Here is a 21,716-nt window from a genome sequence, read left to right on the forward strand (position 1 = left end):
GTCTAGAGCATGTATTCCATTGACCGAGACTTTAAGAGGGCCATTTCTTCTCCCGCAGATCAGAGCAGCTGGCAGGAAATTATGTTACTGTAGGACAGCGTCACACCACTAAGATAAAGTGAGAGTATCGTCGGAAGTGTGTTAGATAACAATTAGTATTGAGCATAGAATTAAGTTGAAGAAGAGTGTTATGGGTGTTCATAAAATAAGGCGTGTGTTATCAGTGTTCAAATGCTCCAATTTGGATATACACCAATCTTCACCATGATAACGCTAGTATTTAACATGGCGTAAATCCAAGGAAGGTGCCGAGGGAAGCCATGGGGGTAGCCCGATAGCGCAACTTGGATGATGTAAGTACCAGAACATTGAATAAAAATTAATATGTAAATAATTAACTATATCTGTTACCACGCTGCCATCTAACAAGTATAATTTAGGCAACTTTTCTTTATTTTATGTTTTAGAAAGGACAGCTAATATCGCTTTAACTGTAAAATATTAGATCACGTACCATAAATTAAGGTCATATCGTGAATTAATGTTGAGGGCCCGACATAAAATCATTATCTACTGAACGTGTATGATTTCATTATGTTCAAGATTTTGGGATATCTACTTTATCACTTAATAATATAAAACTATGTCTACCATGTCCCTAATTTCTAAGTCATATGGGAATAATAGTTAAACTAACGTTAATAATAATATGTTGTATTGCGAATGAAAATTTCGTAGTAAAAAATGAAATGGCGTATGGCTTTTAGTGCCGGGAGATCCCAAGGCGTGTTCGGCTCGCCAGGTGCAGGTCTTTTGATTTGACTCCCGTAGGCGACCTGCGCGTCGTGATGAGGATGAAATGATGATGAAGGCAACACATACTCCCAGCTCCTGAGCCAGGGAAATTAACCAATGATGGTTAAAATTCCCGACCCTGCCGGCAATCGAACCCGAGACCTCTGTGACCAAAGGCCAGAACGCTAACCATTTAGCCATGGAGAAATGGGTCGCAACGATAATAATAATAATTCTCATGATGTTTTGATGACGTGACTAGAAATAACTATTTATGAAATGCTATGAAATCAGATAAGAGGAATAATAATACTGTTGCGATTTGCATGAGTTATTTAACTAACTCTAAGTTATGAATTTTACACAAAGTTTTCAACATAATGTCAGAATATTTGGATATTGATATCCATAGAAGGATGTGCCATTTATTAGCCATTCAGTAATAAAATAATATTGGGAACTTCTAAGAAATAAATGATAAATGTTTTGCATTATCTATGTAACAGTGAGTTAATTGATACAGTGCTGACCGGATGTGTAGAAGTGAGTTAGGGTCTGATATAGATGAAAATATCGAGCAACGAGCAATATGAGAAAGAAAGAAATACTCGTAAGAGGAGGAAAATATTATGTTGAGGTGCCAGTGAAAACAATCCTGGATTAACAAGTGACGAGCTACGCGCGGTCCACGTGGAAGGATAAGAAATGTAAATATAGCTCCGAGGAAATAACAAGGGAGAGAGAGAGAGCGAGAGAGAGAGAGAGATAGAGGGAGAAATAAGAAAACTACGTTGAAAATACGAAATGAAATAAAGGGGGACTAACCGCTTTATAATAGATAAAGGTAGGTGTCTGCTTATAAATGCTCAAACACAGGATATAATGACCGCCATAAATACAGCATCCAGACGCACTGGGAATAATTAGTTGATATTGAATTGATTCCGGATTGTGTCTCCTAATATGAAGTATAGTTAAATTGATACCCAGTTGTTTTATAGTTTAAATTTACACCTGTGAATAATAATAATTGTACCGGGCGGTACACCTCCACGGCGCTAATTCAAACTTTGCGCCAGTTGAAACTCCCCTACTGGAGGAAGTCTGAACTTTATCTAATGTGTTAATTTTCAAGTTTCTCAGAAGATGTCACTACTTGGAAATTTTGAAGTTTCTGAACTGGGTCGTTTTCGATGTATTTTTGTTTTGCCTGTAGTAAGAAGTGTGAACTTTCTCTTCTAGAGGACACTACTGAAGAACTACAATGGTGCACCCTAGTGCGAAGTGAAAGAACTGTTTTTTGGAGAAAATTTGAATTCATAAGTTTGTTCTTTGTTAAATTTCTTGCAGTCATAGTTTAAGTTGGCAATATTAACCCTTTCTTTCCCCTTGTTTTGAATTTAGCCAATCCCGAATTTCTTTAGTTAATTTATGACCAATCAGGTGTATCTCCCTCCCCGGGGATATGTTGCTTAACCCTAGCCAATAAAATGATTGTGGGCGGGTGTTCTCATTCCTGAAACGCCTCGAACATTCCGCGAGAGTATATAAACTGCTGATTTTCGGGTCTCCGCGCCACTCCAGTAACATCTTTTGGTGTGTAAAGTACATAGCAGGGGCGGGAAGCGCCTCTTTCTTCGGGCAGCAGTTCAACAACAAGGTAATGGCCGTTTAATAACTTCTTTTCTTGCTAGCTCAGCAGTTTAACTCTCGGGGCAGGTCCGATGCTTTTCCACCATGTAACCTTTCCCTAAAATGTAAAGACTCTTAGTTTCTATTCTCTCTTAAAGCTGCATATTGGGATAGAGAGTGCTTAACCCTCTCGAGCTCCCACTCATATTGCATTGAGGTGAACTTATTTTCACAACCTTTCTTCCTTAACATAAAGTAAATTGTTTCCTTCTATAAGTCACCTATTTAGTATGGGATTAGCCCTTGCATTAGCGGCCTAGAGCCAGATTAGGTTTTAAACAAATGTATTAGGAGTGCAGATCGCCTCCTCTCAAATTGGTATTTTAGAGGCCATGTAATTAACCCTTTCTCACTTAATAGGCCTCAGTAGGTTGGGTATTTTACCCCTGTGTTTATGTCCTTAGAGGACAACTTGAAGGTGGAGTTTGGTGTGGCCTTTTATAGGCTTGAACGTTGAGAGCGGTTTGCTCTTTTTGAAATTTGGTTCTGCGTGCCTCGAGGAGGCTTTACTGTGTAATTTGGAGCAAGTGCGCCTGGGCATGAATGGGGTTTTCTGCCCCTCTGTTGAAACTTGTTTTGGGGTAAAGCTGGGCTAATTGCTCAAGAATTGCGAGTTCGGGGCTCGAAGCCCAAATCCTGTAAATACTGTAATTGTACTTTTGTTGCCTTGCTACTCTGTACCTGCCATGCTTGTTATTTCTTGATTTTGCAAAGAAAATATAACCTTGTTAAATTTTAAATTAACTTTAATTTCGTAGCCTGAGACCTGTTCAACCCCGCACCTTCTTTCACCTCTGCTGTTCCACAGATACCTCGGAACAATAATAATAATAATAATAATAATAATAATAATAATAATAATAATAATAATAATAATAATAATAATCAAATGATAGATACCTGAAACGGTAACATTTTGCCACGGAAGTTAAATAATAATATTTATGTCCATAACTTTTTGTTTGATCTTTCATTCCTAATTTTATCATGAAAGGATGATTTATTGGATATTTTTCGAGGATCTTACAGCGTGATGTATTTTCATGCCCATTTGTTTTTTGATCTGACTCTTTCGATGCTGAACTTTAGCGACATTTCAGACTTGTTTACATTATTATAGTGACCACGATATGAGATAATTGGACTTGCTCACACACACACACACACACACACACACACACACACACACACACACACACACACACACACACACACACACACACACACACACCGTCCACAGTGAGACATTACCTTAGCCACTGTGACGAGTGAAATCAGCAGAACATTCAGTCATTTTAATGACAGGTGCGGTAAGCGTCTTAGATGTAAATAACTGTCAAATCGGTACGTGATTTTATTGATCTCTGTACAAACTATAGATTAGATATGATAGTGTGTCTTCTCTTTCAGGAATGTATTTAGATGGTAGAATCAGGATAACATAGGCTTAGCTGATTCTTTCTCTTGTCATTTAGTTTTTTATGGTCAGCTAGGGAGAATTCACCCACACTGTAATGTAAATGAGGTCAGTTAGCTCAGAGGAGGAAGGCAGCTCGATTATGTCTTTTAATACAACATTTCGCTTACAGTATCCAAGCAAATTGCAACCGAATAATTAAATCATTGAACAGGCCTGTAGAAACGTAAATAAATAGGCCTTTAAGTGTAAATCTGTAGACTTTAAGACACTTCTTTAATAACAGGGTAAAATATACACGAATCATGCAAACCCGATCGGGTTAAATATTTGAGTGTGTAAAATGCTCATTTGTAGATGTTAGGTCTGTTCAGCTGATTTATTTATAATATTTCTGTCTTAGAGAATCCATGTTGACAACACAGTGATCATGACATGCTCTTAGGTAAATTTGTCTGAGTATCCGATACCAGGTCACGAAAGGCTAGTTGAGGCCATATCTAATTGTATGCTAATTTAGATAATAATAATAATATGACATAGAGCACTAAACTGTCACACTGAGGTATGTTCTCAGGATATTCCTGTGATTTATTGGAGCAGTGACAGTTCATATAATTCAATGTAATTTTTTATGATAATTTGGGTAACTGTCAATTAATTAAATGTAACTTAACACTGCTGAGAGTTACTTTATGTAACAATCATTGTATTTTACATTTTATATGAAAGATAACGAAGGTTACGTCAGTAACTTAATCAGTATTGCACACCTGTGGTGTCAGCAATTAATTCCAATTTAATTAATCAGTTTTGGAGAATTGTTTCTTATGGCGTATCCTAACTATTGATTGTTATTTTACATTTTGAGTAAAAGTTAATGATTTTATTGTTTATTTTTATTGTTTTATTGTTTCGAGGTATCTGTGGAACAGCAGAGGTGAAAGAAGGTGCGGGCGGGAATAGGTCTCAACTACAAAATTAAAGTTAATTTAAAACTTTAACAAAGGTTATATTTTCAAAACTTCACAATGATGACATAGAATTTGTAAACTTAACAAGTCAACAACAAGCCAAAATTAGATACAAAGAAATCACAAGATTTAGGGGGTAATTACAAGATCTGGGCTTCGAGCCCCAAAAATAATTTCTGAGCTCTCAGCTCACAATAACAAGATACCAAAGGGCAGAACACCCTTAATTACATGGAGCTTTAGCTCCCAATTTTACATCTTAAGCCTCTCTAAGGCACTATTACCACAACACTATAAAGAGCTGTCCCGCTCTCGATTTTACAAGCCTATCAAAGGCTACCACAAACTTCATTTCTATCTGCCCTTAAGGCACACAAGGAAACAGGGGTAATTAATACCCAACCTACGGGGCCTTCGCATGAAGAAAACAAACAGGTTAAGAAAAATTGCCCAAAATACAAAATGAATGGAGGCGATAACTTGCACTCCTACACCAAGATTTTGTCTAAAAAACTATGTGGCGCTTGGCCGATGATACAGGGGCTAATCCCAATCTATGGAGGTGACTAGTCGGCAAAATAAGTTTAAGACTTTAAGAAGGAAGAGAAAAACGGTTACGAAAACATAGTCACCTCAAATTCAAAATGAAGGGGAGTTCGAGAGGGTGAAGTACTCTCTATCCCCGCTTTACAGATTTGTAATTTGTAGATAGACAGAAAAGAATTTACATTTTAAAAGGATAGGTTACATACTAAAGGTTTCGAACCCTCCCCGAGAGTTAAACTGCTGAGCTAGCAAGAGATGAAGATGTTAACAGGCCATTACCTTGTAGATGAACTGCTGTCTTGGAGAAAGAGGCGCTTCCCGCCCCCTGCTACCTATCCACACACTAAGAAAGATGTTACTGAAGTGGTCCCTAGACAAGGAAATCAGCAGTTTTTATACCCTCGTGGAGAATTCGAGACCTTTCAAGAATGAGTAGACACACCCCCTCAATTTTATTGGGTCGCTAAAAGTTACACATCAACATCGAGATGTAAAGACACTATTGGTCAAAAATTAATTACAAAAATTAGTTATTGGTTAAATTCAAAACAGGCGGAAAGAAGGATAACTGTTGCCAACCCCCAAACCACAGAACCAAATTTAGTAAAAACAAAACTTATGAATGCTAAATTTCTTCAAGAAAGTTCATTCCTTTACACCAGAGTGCTTTATCAAAGTTTTGGTAGAGACATCTGTTAGAGAATGTCCAAACTTCTTGATACGGAGCAAACAAACACAAATCAAAATAGACACAGTTCAGAACACTTCAAAATTACCAAATTTACAGTAGTGACATCTTCCGAAAAACCGTTGAGTTAATTCAGTTTGTTAAAGTTCAGGCTTTCTCCTGTAGAGGAGTTTCCACTGGCGCAATATTTGAATTAGCGGCGTGGAGGTGTACCACCCGGTACAGTATTTTACATTTTATATGAAAGATAACTAAGGTCACGTCAGTAACTTAATCAGTATTGCACACCTGTGGTGTCAGCAATTAATTCCAATTTAATTAATCAGTTGTGGAGAATTGTTTCTTATGGCGTATCCTAACTATTGATTGTTATTTTACATTTTGAGTAAAAGTTAATGATTTTATTGTCCACTTAAAATTTTGTAATTTAATTAATATCGATTAGAATAAATTAATTAGTAAAATTTTAATCCGGTCCATTCTCATTTAGTAGCGATAGTACCCGTCGTATTTAATTTTCTTATGTACCAACAATAGGAGAAGAATGCCGAACCGATCGAGCCCCAAGCAAATTAGAGTCTCCGAGCGGTAATTATATTTTATTACAGAGCGCCGTGGCAGAGCCCAAGGGCAGATTACTGCGAATTCAATGTTTCAAAAGCTACAATATGTAGCAAAATATCTGATTTGAAAAGGTATATTTTCGTAAAAATATTTTTAACATATAAACGTGTTTAGTGTTTGTAGTATTTTAAAATTTAAATGGTATGTAATCCTCAAATCTTTAATAATAATAATAATAATAATAATAATAATAATAATAATAATAATAATAATAATAATAATAATAATAATAATAACTACTTCGTGTGGCTATCCCTAGCCTGGTTCAGCTCTTGAAAGTCAAACTTCCGACGAGGGTGCGAGCTGCAGGAATGTATGGTACGACACGAGCATCCAGTCCCCAAGCTAAGGGAATTAACCATTTTAAAATTAGATTCCCTGGGTCCTATGAACAGAAGGTTACTCTGCTGGTCATTTAGATGAGTAGCCGACGTTTTTATTATGAAAATAAAAGAATTAAACCTAACAGTATGAACTTTGATTGCCCCTTCTAATCGTCATCACAAGCATCAAAATTTATAACTGTTTGGTCCTTCAGTTTGTCGAAAGTAATTTAAGAAAATACTGAAAAGGAAATATATGACATAAAAATTATACCTGAAATGGAAACCACTTAATTAATATGTTATTATTTGTTTTGTTCTTGAATATTCTCAATTTTATTTATTTACAAATTAATTTAGACAGAATGAAAAACTTGACAGTTATAAGCTAACTGAGACGAAACTGAAAATAAGTGGCTACCGCTATAAAAAAAGCCATCAGAATTGTCATCATTCTCTACACCAACATTTTCCTCTTCTGCTGGACCTTGTTAAGTGGATGCCAGGTTCCCCATTAACAGCTCGCGTGATGTGCTGGGTTTTCAATATAAGATTTAACTATATAATGTTTAGCAAGTTTCTTTTCTTAGCAGGCTAGAATCCAGGAGGTTTCTGGCAGAGATATGGCGAAAAAAGTCTGCTAATACCTCCTCAGACGGCCTTGTTTTTCACAATACTACTACAGTCAATACGTTCATGCACTGGCACCTACAGTGTAGGCAACATAGTGTGCACTCATGTATTACATACAACAAGCTCGTGGACTGGCACCTACAGTGTAGGCAACGCGGCCTGCACTCGTGTATTACAGTCAACAAGTTCGTGGACTGGCGCCTACAGCGTGGGCAACACTGCTTACACTCGTGTACTACAGTCAATAAGTTCGTGGACTGGCGCCTACAGTGCAGGCAACACGGCGTGCACTCATGTATTACAGTCAATAAGTTCGTGGACTGGAACCTACAGTGCAGGCAACACAGTGTGCCCCTATGTAATATAGTTTCTTCATTTGCCTCTTCGCAACATTTTTAAAGAAGTTACAAGATTGTGAGCAACTACAAAATGAACTCGATAATGTTCTGAGATGGACAGTAGTCAATGGTATGATGATAAACGGGGTTAAATGTCAGGTTGTGAGTTTCAGAAATAGGAAAAGTCCTCTCAGTTTTAATTACTGCGTTGATGGGGTGAATGTTCCCTTGGGGAACACCTAGGTGTTAATATAGGGAAATATCTTCATTGGGGTAATCAAATAAATATGATTGTAAATAAAGGGTACAGATCTCTGCACATGGTTATGAGGGTATTTAGGGATTGTAGTAAGGATGTAAAGGAGAGGGCATATACGTCTCTGGTAAGACCCCAACTTGAGTATGGTTCCAGTGTATGAGACCCTCACCAGGATTACTTGGTTCAAGAACTGGAAAAAATCCTAAGAAAAGCAGCTCGAATTGTTCTAGGTGATTACCGACAAAAGAGTAGCGTAACAAAAATGTTGCAAAGTTTGGGCTGGGAAGACTTGGGAGAAAGAAGACGAGCTGCTCGACTAAGTAGTATATTCCAAGCTGTCAGTGGAGATATGGCGTGGAATGACATCAGTAGACGAATAAGTTTGAGTGGTGTCTTTAAAGGTAGGACAGATCACAATATGAAGATAAAGTTGGAATTCAAGAGGACAAATTGGGGCAAATATTCGTTTTTACGAAGGGGAGTTAGGGATTGAAATAACTTACCAATGTTAACTTCCAATCTCTTTGCAATCATTTAAGAAAAGGCTAGGAAAACAACAGATAGGGAATCTGCCACCTGGGCGACTGCCTAAACGCAGATCAGTATTGATTGATTGAACCAAGCAATGCGTACCATTACTGGGAGCATTCGACCATTTAACACACATTGGCTTCTCACACTAAGCCACATACCACCTCCATCACTAGGAAGATCACAGTGCTGCTTACCTTATGGAAGAAAATAGAAAACACTCCTCACCATCCTATTCATTCCAACATAGCAGCTTCTCCAGCTAAACGACTGAAATCCAGACACCCTACTTGGAGCACTGCAATGAATCTACAGGACACCTCCTTTAATGTGTCGGTCGTCTGGAAAGAACAATGGCAACAGCAGTCCTCGTAGCCACATCATCACATCATTAAGAACCCCTGCAAGTGCCAAGATGGATTTTTCCTTCCCAGATGGCAGTGGAAGACGCTAAACCGAATTAGGACCCGACCAAGGTAGATGTGGAGCAACTCTCTTCAAATGGGGATGGAAGACATCACCGCAATGTGACTGCGGGGAAGAGGATCACAAAGTTGTTCACATTGCATTTTAGTGTATTTGCATGCTTATAGAGGTTCTATAAGGGACTTACACCGTGTCTCAAGCAAAGCTCTTTTCTGGCTCTGAACTTTTGATGTGGAACTTTAGTTATGAACTTGAGATGGTTGTTGTACATGTTGTATATAATATTGCATTCATCATACGCTAAATAATAGTCTGTTAATATATGTTAATAACAACTGGTCTATGACTAACAATGACTAATTCATGCTATATGAATACCTTGAAATTCAATTTTTCATTCTCCATGAGATACAGTATAATTCTTTATAAGCATATTTTTTGATATGTGTTACAAAGTAAAATAATGAAATTATAACTCCTATTTTAAATTCTTGGTTAGGCATTAAATGTGAAGTGACACTAAATTCTCCGTCCTATGTATATTATATACAGGCTGTATTTAAGAAATACATTGGAAAATCATTCTTAGCTGAGGCCCATTTTCAGAACGTGTCTGTATATGGGCCATATTAAAAAACAGCGGTATTTCACATTACATAAATTAAGCAGTGCTCAGTTCGTTGTTCTTTTTATTTTGTTACAGTGCCTTGTAAAATGCGTTTACGAGAAGACGGGAATAATTAAGGGCGGCAAGTTCGTCCCAGATGAAGACATCCTCAAAGTATATCGCCTGGTATACGCTGGGAATGAAAAGAAACTGGCGAAGGCGGAGAATTTGGTCGCCAAATGTGTCCCCCTAGGTGAGTACAGTTAAATATTTAAGCTCCGTCGAACTTTGATATAAAAAGTGAACGTTTCTCATGAAGACATGTAATTTACGAACTAATTGAAGGCAGTTAATAAGCGCACATTTTAAGAATTCCTGAAGGGCGTGTAGTGAATCAAACTGTGAAAGAATTTGCGAAATAAAAGGCATGCGAATTACAAATTGACGAACACAAGTTCAAGGCTAGTTCATCCTGGCTGCATCTATTATACAGGGTGGTTAACCAGCTCCTTATTCTTTTCTGAGGTAGGTAACCGAACTTACGCGTATATCATAGTGATCCGAAAAGTGTTAGTACCTGCTTATTAATGGCCTTATTACAAGATTCCTGTTTATATAATGCTCAAGAATATGGTACAAATCATTAGCGGCAGGGTTATTTCTATTACATAAACTATAATGAATGTGTAAAGTGATCACAGGTGCGAATTACACTCTGTCACGTGTGGACAGGAAGTGTCTGTAAGGATACTCTTGCCTCAGCCTAGCTGTCTGGTAGCAGGCTCGATTCACAGGCTGGAACACGTTTTCTTAAATTAACGCCGTTTACAGCGAAAGCAATATTGCTATATATCATCCTATTACGAAGAGTGAATTTGTATTTGGCTCTGGAAAGGACAGATTTTATCCAATGTCACGCAGCCAGATTGGATTCCGAAACGATAGCCTGTAGGTAGGAAGTAGGTAACCTGCATATTCAGTGTAACAAGTGTTCGAAATGGTGACCACACCTTGGATTATGCAGATATTGGCATAACGTTGTTAAGACATTCTTGCACGTTGTAACGTATTGTAAGAGCTTGGGATGCCTCGGTGATCAGTTGCCGAAGGTGACCTGCATCTTCAGGCTCCTGTGGGTACGCTGCCTTATTTGATTGAATCCACAGGAAGAAGTTAGGTGGCGTTAGATCGGGTGATCTGGTGAGCCAGTGAATGGGTCCTCCCCTTCCCATCCATTTATTTAGATATGAAGCATGCAGATGGTTCCGGACGACTACTAATCCGTGAGGTGGGGCTCCGTCCTGTTGAAATCACATTCGTAATCGCTTGTGTATTGGAACATTCTCCAGAAACTTTGGGAGTTCATTTTGAAGAAAATAAACGTAGCGTGCTCCCATTAGATGTCCGTCAAAGAAATATGGTCCGATGAGATAGTGACCCAAGATTCCACACCAGACATTTACTCCCTACCACATTTGAAATGGGTCTCGTCTTACCCAATGGGGATTCTCCGCACTCTGGTAGTGCATAATTTGCCGGTTCACTATGCCATTATTGTGAAATCGTGATTCGTCTGAAAACGGGACCCTTGACAAAAAATGTCTGCGTAATTCCCATTGACAAAACGTTACTCTATCATCGAAATCACGTCCGTGGAGTTGCTGGTGTAACTGCAAATGGTATGGGTGAAATTTATTGTTATGCAGTATACGCATGACTGATGACCGGCTGATGTTGGTCTGTCATGCAAGTGTCCGTATACTATTATGAGGGTTATTATGGACATCGTCCAAAACATCTTCTTCTTTTCGATCAGATGTTATAGGAGCATCTTTAACGGTAGGTTCCCCTCCAAGTGTCTCAGTTGACTACAATCTTCGTTCAAAGTATTGGAAAGTATTGGAAGTAGGCAGTCTTCTGTCAGGGAAACACTCGTGATAGAGACGTTACGACTGAACTACGTTCTGCTTTGTCTCCCCATAAATGAACAACATATCAACGCACTCGTCACTGGAATACATTGTGAGTAAATGAATACGTACCGAGCTTGATAGCTGCAGTAGCTTAAGTGCGACCAGTATCCAGTATTCGGGAAATAGAGGGTTCGAACCCCACTGTCAGCAGCTCTCAAAATGGTTTTCCGTGGTTTCCCATTTTCACACCAGGCAAATGCCGGGGCTGTACCTTAATTAAGGCCATGACTGCTTCCTTCCCACTCCTAGTCCTTCCCTGTCCCTTCGTTGTCATAAGACCTATCTGTGTCGATGCGACGTAAAGAAACTAGCAAAAAAATGAATACGTGCTGTGATGTGACCTGATAGGTGTGCATAAGCATTGTATGTCCCTTAAAGTGCAATACGATCTGTCGCTGAAAAACAATACAAAAACACGCATACGGTTGAAATCGATCCTCTATATTTCCGGTGTTCAGATACCTTGTGTCACCGACACTTAAACGAATTAGTCACAAAACATCAAACAAGAGGCTCGTTAAAGAATTACTACTGAGGTATGGCCTGACCAAATGGAAAGTTAATATGCCTCTCAAGGTCTTAAATGAACACTGCAAAGCATTATTTAACTTTTTACCATTACGGATTACGTGGTACACATATTAAATGGACCGTACTTTCCCCATAAATTAGCAACAATTCAAGGTGCTCTTCATGTGACCTGGTGGGTGTGAATTATTATTTGTGTGCGTTGGACTCGGGGGTGGGGGTGGATTCGAATCCCATACTAGCCTTCCTGAAAATAATTTTCCTCGGTTTCCCATTTTCACCACCGGGCAAATACCGAGACGGTAACTTAATAAAACATCAAGGCCGATTTCCCTGCCAATCCTTCCCCCACTCACCCTTAGGGGAAAGACGCCAAATCAGAACGCACCCCTTAAACCAACTTCTAAAGATATTGATTACAATAGTATCCCTAGTAAAAAGGAAACACTTCTTCAAGAAATTTACCTGATGCTGGATTCGAAACACTACGCTGCCGATACTCACAGACTTTGTGCTCCACCCCTTAACCGATTCAGCCACGAAACCAACATACATGACGCTTGCTAGCAGTTTAGTACTTAAGTATGGCCGTTCCACCTCGAAAGTCAATAGGCGTGTCAAAATCTTCAGTGATGGTTTACAGTATTAATTTAACTTATTTACATTAAAGAGCACGTGTCATAACTTAGTAATTCGACCATATTACGGGTACCCGTGTTTTTTCAAGGTGCAATAAATTATATGTTTGCAGAATGGTCCCTAGTATTTCTGGGGAATTGTGCAAAGTAGTTTTCCCTTTGCTAGGGCCATGGATCAATTTATTGTGGTGACGCACTGGTAGTGGAGAGCCTTATCGACTATAAAGAGAAATTTAAAATTATTTTTTGTTCATGAAACTAAATTATAAGGATCTTTAGGTTGTACGCATTATTTGAGTTGCCTATCTCTGCAAAAACAAGGGGCTGGTGAACCACCCAGTGTAGCAAGCCGTAAAATAACATCATTTGTAACAGTGCACAGGTTAGAGAAAAGTTACAACATGAACAGGTAACACAGGCATTTAAAAATAATTGCTAATTACGATAACCAGATTTACAATGCCGACGAATGTGGTTTTAATAAATAAATACCTATCGGAAGAACTTCGAAGGTTAAAGGTATCTCTAACATACTGTTAACGGAGTAGTTCTATGAAAAGGTGAGGCCACACATGCCTACAGTGTCTTTATCAGTAAAGCTAATGCCGAAATTATTCGTGATTTCATACGAACCGACTGGCATAAGTAACGAAGTTCATTAAAAATGTTAAATTTTGAAATGGAGTTCATCAGGAAAATCGACAAAGTAGTTGTTCATTACGTTTTAAAAAGGAGCCTTCCTACGGTTTTCAAGTGAAATAAATCTGCTTCTTTTGGACTCGCACGGAATCCACAATAACACTGTAAAAATAAAAATAAAACATTCTCGAAGAATGTAATCATGACTCCGACACACTATCAACAAAAATAGTACCGGCCATCACAACTACGAAATTCATCCTCTAGGTCGCTTCTTCTTCGGAATGTATGAATACAGCAGTGCCTTGATTTCGACGGATCACAGTCACTTGCTACCTTGCAGGAGCGGGGTAATATCATAAAAATTCAGTCCCAAGCATGCAGTTTCTTTCTCCTCACTTCGTGCGCGCTCATTAATATGGATGGCTGATAGCTGGATTAACTGCAAGAAATCCACTCCATTTTTATAATACTACATATTATTGAGAGGACTTCGTGAAAAATAATGTGACGCAGCAGTAATAATTAGATGTGGTTGGTTCACAGAGAAGTTATGTTTTAGGCACTATTTTAGAGACTTCATCAGAGGAATTGTTGTTTCCTCTACAAACACAACTCACAACTTACAAACACTCATAACTTCCCTCTTCATTTACTGTCATGTATATCCCAAAGTAATTACATTCCTGTAGCCAAAATGTTTGAGAGCACATATTTCGACGTAATAAGCTCGACGAGAGAAAAAAAAATGTTCCAAGGGAAGCTTTGCTTATCGGATGGCTTTCACTTGAACTGCAATGGTTCGTACAACGTAGGAGAATTATTTAGAAGAGTGATAGAGAGGTACATTCATTGAAACGGGGCGGATTAGAAAGCAGTGATGGCAGTAAAAGGAGCTGTAAGTTAAATAGGGATGACATAAGGTTCTCAGTGTTAAATTGTAGAAGTATTGTAAAGAATGGTATGGAATATACCGTGTTAGTCATTAAAGAACTGAAAATTATTAAGCTTGGGTGAAAGACCAAACATTTGCCGAGTTGTGGAAAAATGTAGAGGAATCAATAAGATAAACACTTCATCAATGCTTGATAACAATTTGGAATGATGAAAACTTACTGGGCCATTGGACAACTGCAGTAATCCACCCATTACACAGAAAAGGGGATAGAACAAATCCTGATAACTATAGAAGAATATTACTCATGGACTGTACTTATAAAATATTCTCGGCAATAATTTACAATCGGTGCAAATGTCAACTGGAGAAAGAATTAGTGAGTACGAGGGAGGATTTCGAACATGGCGTAGTTGTCCAGGTCAAACCATAACACTAAAATTATTAATGGACATCTACAAAAGACTTCGTAGACTTTCAGAAAGCTTATGATTGCATTCACCGACCTTCAGTATTTAAAATATTACGAAATTTTGGATTACATCGTAAATAACTTAAAATGAGAAGCTTAACGTTAACAAACACTGAATCAAAGGCGAGTTTTAGAGGAGAATTATTCAAAGCATTCGCAGTCAGGACTAAGACAAGGTGATGTATTACCATCACTTTTGTTTAATTGTACTCTGGAATACTTGGTGAAAGAATGGTATAAAGAGAATAGCAAATATATAAAAACTGGATGCACTAAAGATGAAATTAGACTAAATTGCTTAGGATTTGCAGATTATCTGGCATTACTAGCTAATAACCTTAATAAATCTGGGAATCAAATCGCAAGTCTCCAAACTATTGCTGAAAAAATAGGATTAATAATTTCTTTTGAAGAACTAAAATAATGGCAATAGGTCCCCATTTAATAAGCATTGTTTTGATATGTTGGAATGAAATAGAAATTGTAAAACAATTTAAATACCCTGGAGAAACTAAAACATACAATTTAAAAGAAATATTTCATGGACAGAGAGAACGAATAAATTATCCAGACCCATAAAGGAACCAAAAATACAACAAGAAATGTTTGTCAATAAATACAAAATTGAAACTTTATAAGACTGTAGTTCAACGTGAAATAACTTTTGGAAGTGAAACATTATATAAACTAAGGCAAAATAATAACATAGAAAATGTTGAATATAGGAAGAACAATAGTAAGAACATGAATTAATAAGAAGTACCAGCTGGACTGAGTCCCGAAGAAAGTTTTATATGGAAAGTTCCCTTAATTTACTAGTTTTGTATGTATTAGTTTCTAGTAACAATTTTATCAGACAGCTACTGTATTTTGCATGGTATTGTTCACAGGACGGAGTGAAGCGGACGGCGTCTGTGAGATGGCTGCCAAGGTCCACACATGCACAATTCACTACTAAATTAAATAACCGTAATCAGAATTATGGCCTCTAATTTTTTCAACCCCGTGTTTGCCTATCACTTTATCATTTCTATCATAAATAAAATCTCTAATTAGCCCTTAAACTAGTATTTCGTAGACAATTAATATTATAACCATTAATATTAAGAACCTAACAGTTCTAGGATTAAACCAATTTAAGCTTCAATGACCCTTTTATATGCATAGAGGTTCTTCGTGACCTACCTTGATCAGAGTTATTCCTGCAAGGTGCTCCTAAGATAAACTTGAAAAATAATCTTTATTTGCACGGTTTTGGTCATTGAACAATTCAGATAAGTATTTATTTTCTAAAGATTTTCTGTATCCCATTCTGTTGCTTTTTTATTCTGCTAGGATGAAATTTGTATTCTTAAAAGGACGAAAAATGTATAAGAAAATGTGTCAAACTATTGTAATTGTCGCACGAGTGAAAGCCATAAAAGTAAACTACTAAATGCATTTATTGATTCATTAATATTCCCTTTCTTTTCCTACATCCCTTATTCCTTTCTAAAATTTCTCCATACTTTGTTACGAATAGTGAAAAAGTAGTCTTCTGAGTATTGCTGAAGAACTAAGTTATAACTGGTCTTCTTATATTCAATATGGGTTCGCTCCTAGTTCAGATTTTTGACGGTAGTGCTGTTTTGTTCCGACAGGTTGGTCTGTCCATTAACTTGAATGTAACAGAACATCTGTCAAACGATAGCTGTTACTGGATTATAAAGGAGTAATAAAGTAATGTATCAATATATTAAAAACGTTTGCTTAAAGCAGCTTGTCCAGCCCGTCCAGGATTCTAGTGGACCTACTTACTTCATTATTTTTTAATTCTCTCCGCAATTACCTGCAGGTGAGTTATCAGACAATGATAGGTCTCTAAGTTCAGCCAAATTTGAGTAATCCTAAAATCAAATCACTAAATGACCACTCCAATAATTGCAGGCGAAGGCTTACCCTATCCCGCAATATATTAGCGGGTTGTTAAGCAATTAATACTTTGATTAACATTCTGATAAATGTCAGTTTCATCTTTAGTATTGTAATTGCATGCAGCCATGATTCATTACTACCTGCCAAGCCAGAGAGTATTCACTTCATGTGATCACTGAAGAATACTATTCTCTGTTAGATACTCTTTGATTCTCTGACCTTCCCCAGGTTCTGAATATACTGGAACAGATGACATATCGTCCCTAATCACATTCTGCGCAGTTGACGTGCGCACATACGGGAAGGTGTCAAGTCCACTAGCCTTCTGTATGACCATTAATAAGGCGCAGGAACATTCTCTTGAAAATGTGGGTGTCTACTTACCTGAACCAGTGTTCAGCCACGACGAACTGTATGTTGCACTGTCTCGGGCAAGATCGTTTGAAAATGTTAAGATCCACATACGGCCGAATGGTCGCAGCACAATGAGTATTGTATGGAAAGAATGAATTGGTTATTATGTATCGGTATTAAATGTTCATGAAACTATTGAAAAGTGTAGGAAAAACAATATGACTAACGAATGATGCGGAGCAGCACAAGCGTCCAATAATAATAATAATAATAATAATAATAATAATAATAATAATAATAATAATAATAATAATAATAATAATAATAATAATAATAATATTTGTTACCGTGATTTCGTGGCTCACAGAGGAATAGGAAGCACCTGGATTGAATGGTTGGACAGGGATAATTTTGAACAGAGATTTACTTTAACAACATTTGTACATTGTATTTCTTTCCTTTCTTAAAATTCAGAGAGAGTAACTGAAAGACATAACAAGAAACAGCTGAAATATTACTTGAGGATATCCACATTAGCAAAAATCTCGTCAGCTTCAACAATGCATTGAACTTAGAAATTCGTAATCGGTTACAAGATTCACTGGGAGTATTACATGTGATAGGTACAACATTGTGAAAGATCATTGTTGCTTCGAACATGTACAATGTTTTAGGAATCTCAGCTCCAAGGTGTGATAGAGGCTAGCTTCAATCAAGCAATCAGTTGCTATTCACAATCTCATTTAAACTCGTTAACCCCTAGGGTGATCCCACTTCATAGTGTTCATACGGAGTTATCTATTACAAAGTTTATACAAAGTTATACAATCGAGTTAAGTATTGTTCCTCAAGGGAACCTGCACGTAGACACGATTACCCGAAGAACCGTAAAGAATGTACAGATGCATAAATACCCATACTACCAGGCCTTAAGGATAAAAGTAAAAGTTTACACAAAACAGGCCATTGAGGCGAAACACTAGCGCTCCTTAACGAACATTCGGGAATAGACAAGAACCTAAGTGGGCTTAAGACCCAATGACTCAGAGGCTAATCCCATACTGAAAGGGTACTAAAGTCGGGAATTTAAAGGCCGAAGCAAGATATCCAATATTTGTAGGTTAATAACTTTAGTCATCCAACTCAAAAGTAGAAGAGGGAGAGTACCGAGGGTCGCCAATCGTGCTCTCTTACATGAAATATTTCCCAGTAGGAAATATAAATAGAGTCAGAACACTGCGCAGAAGGTCCTACATTTCAGCCCCAAAATAAAATATTACATGCTAGATATTAAGGAAACTGCTGAAATTTTCCACTAGGAACACATGCCGGCACAATCACATGTTTAGGTATATTCAGCCATTACCGTTTAGAGCTGGATCTTCTTCAAGCCGGCCGCGGCCTGCCTCCTGGCCCTTTCTAACTTCCGTAAATTCGCACTCTCAATAACTGGAACAAATCACACAAGGCTACCTGAAGTGCTCTCCTTAAATATCTCCGTAGGGGTAAGTATCAGATTAAATTAAAATCTAGGGCACTAATAGGCTACATTTCCATACTTTCCCCCGGGTTTGACTGGCTAGATAACTTAGTTACAGGGATCCGATAGGCAGATTACATTAGAGGAGGAACCAGGTGAAGTGTTAACAACTTCGGCACATAAAAGCCAATAACCAGAAAAAGGTTTACAACTACAACGGATGAAATATCTTCAGAAATTAATTTGTGTTTAGTCCACTAGAGATCGCTATAAAATAGACGGCAGAGCCATGTAACCATCGGAGAAGAAAGTTTAGAAAGTCTTAAAAGTTGTTGGTCACTGTCATAGATGGTAATAGAGAAGGCACGCAGTACAACAACAACAATAATAATAATAATAATAATAATAATAATAATAATAATAATAATAATAATAATAATAATAATAATAATAATATCAAATGGTCTACGTAGTGCCATTATCCAAAGTCTCATGTTTACCACTGCCAGTTCTGAGGGCACCAGGTTTGATCCCCATTCATGTATGGGACTGTAATTGCGTATAGCTAATTCCTTTAGCTTAAGGCCCAGTAGTATGGGTAATTATGCTCCTGTTTATTCTTTAGGAACTCTGTTTTAAATCTGGTTCCTTTTTGGGACAGTACTTGAACTTATTGTGGAGCATTGCAATTGATAAGTCGACCAACGGGAACTGTGTATGAACATTTTGAAGTGGGGTCACCCGATGGGTTACCTAGTGTAATTTAAGTGTGTCAAAGGAAACTTATTGCATGTTCGAGGCTAGACTCTTGTTTTTTGGAGCAGAGACCCTTATGAACTGTATCTGTTCAGAGCAAATTTTGCTCTTTCACAATATTTTACCTCTCAGGAGCAATTATGCTCTTTGACATGTAATTCAGCGACAGGGTGTTTATCCCAAGTTACTTTGTACCTGATTTAGAACTTCTAAGTCCAAACCATTGTGAGATTTGATGAGCTCGTTGTTAAACTTCTCAATTGTTCTTTGTTCATCTACAAGTATTAAATTTTCTATCTCCTAATTTTAAGAAAGGAAAGAAATAAAATTTCCAAATTTGTTATACTAAAAGTTGCTCTAAGTAATCCTTTCTCCAACCATTCAACCCAGGCGTTTTCTATTCCTCTGTGAACCACGGAAGCCTCGGAATAATAATAATAATAATAATAATAATAATAATAATAATAATAATAGTAATAATAATAATAATAATAACTTTGCAATACTTTCTGAAAATTTGACATCTGCTATAACCCAAGTAAATGTCTTGGAAAGAATCGCCAGCAGAACTGGCTTAATAATTTCTGCAGAAAAAACAAAATGTTTAACAAATATTTGGGATGCACCAAAATTTCTGAAAACAGATATTGGCCAAACAGAGAGGGTAAAAAATTCAAATATCTAGGGGAAATAATCCAAGAAAATGGTTTAGAAAAATCTGCAGTAGAGGAGAGCGTACACAAAATGGAGAGAGCTTATGGTGTCACCAAAGATATCTACAATAAAAGATGCCTATCCAAAAATGCAAAAATAAGGCATTACAACACAGTAGTGAAGCCAGAATGCCTATATGCAAGCGAATGTCTGGCATTAAACTATAATTTAGATAAACTAGAAATACTAGAAAGGCGAATCACGAGGAAAATATTAGGCCCACAAAACACAGCAGAAGGTTGGAAATTACGAAGTAATGCTGAAATATATCAAAAAATAGAAAATATATCAGATGTAATGAGGAAAAGGAGACTTATGTTTTTTGGACATTTATATCGAATGCAAGATAGTAGATTAACCAGTAAGATTTTCAGGTATTTGTGGGGTAAGAAATCAACGACAAGCTGGGTCAATGAAGTAAGAAAGGATTTAGAAAAAACAATATAACAACAGAAGAAATAAATAATAGAGAAGGCTTTCGGGAAAAAGTATTGAAAATAGAAGGATTCCAAGGTAGGAAAGTTAAAAAGACTGGTTCAAAGTGGTCTGAAGACAGAAAGAAGAAATATAGTGAACAGATGAAAGCGTACTGGAAGAAAAGGAAAGAACAAAGAAGAAGGAATTGAAAATGGCACGTGGTCCTCTGGTGGCCCATTCGAAAGAATAATAATAATAATAATAATAATAATAATAATAATAATAATAATAATAATAATAATAATAATAATAATAATAATAATAATAATAATAATAATTATTATTATTATTATAATTAATATAATATAATATAATATAATATAATAATAATAATTATTATTATTATTATATTATATTATTATATTATATTATTATATTATTATATTATTATATTATATTATATTATATTATATTATATTATATTATTATTATAATATATAATATATAATTATATTATTATAATTATTATAATAATTATTATAATAATAATATAATTATTATTATTATTATTATTATTATTATTATTATTATTATTATTATTATTATTATTATTATTATTAATTTATATTATTATATTTTTGTATCATGAATAAGGCTCCTACGTGAAATTAAAGTTGTTCCTTCTATGACTTTGCATCCATCTCTACTAAAACTTGGGAACTTTGTTCCCTTCGAGGAGTAGATGTCTCTGATATCAATATTTTAGCGCAATCTGGAGTTCAGATCCCGTTACTAGTCATGGAGAATATTCGTATTTGGATGTTGTACTAACTGCCTAAAGGAAGTTATCAAAGATGCAATTAAATTAAACCGCCCATCCAGAGGCGTGATATCAAGTCTCTCAATCTATCATAAACGTTGATACCAAATCCTTTATCCGAATGAAAATGGTGCTTATTTAAAACACCTTCATTATTCTGACGAACCACTATGTAAGAAGCGAAATTTTGAGCATTAGCCGTCTCATCTTGCAGCAGCTTTATTGCATGTTCTATGGACCGAGGGTAGAGGAGATCTCCTCCA

At 36.7% G+C, this 21,716-nt stretch overlaps 1 protein-coding gene across 1 annotated transcript in view; it reads left to right on the plus strand.

The window, feature by feature from the left end:
* The window catches only part of LOC136874400 (general odorant-binding protein 19d), a 74,973-nt gene extending 58,535 nt beyond the window's left edge, over positions 1–16,438 (plus strand). The window contains exons 4-5 of the mRNA XM_067148033.2: positions 9,950–10,106; positions 15,889–16,438. Coding sequence (XP_067004134.2) covers positions 9,950–10,106; positions 15,889–15,956 — 225 coding nt within the window. The 3' untranslated portion in view covers positions 15,957–16,438. The remainder of the gene's footprint in view (positions 1–9,949; positions 10,107–15,888) is intronic.
* The last annotated feature ends 5,278 nt before the right edge of the window (positions 16,439–21,716 follow it).

This window comes from Anabrus simplex, chromosome 5 (genome assembly GCF_040414725.1).
Source record: "Anabrus simplex isolate iqAnaSimp1 chromosome 5, ASM4041472v1, whole genome shotgun sequence".
Classification (NCBI taxonomy): domain Eukaryota; kingdom Metazoa; phylum Arthropoda; class Insecta; order Orthoptera; family Tettigoniidae; genus Anabrus; species Anabrus simplex.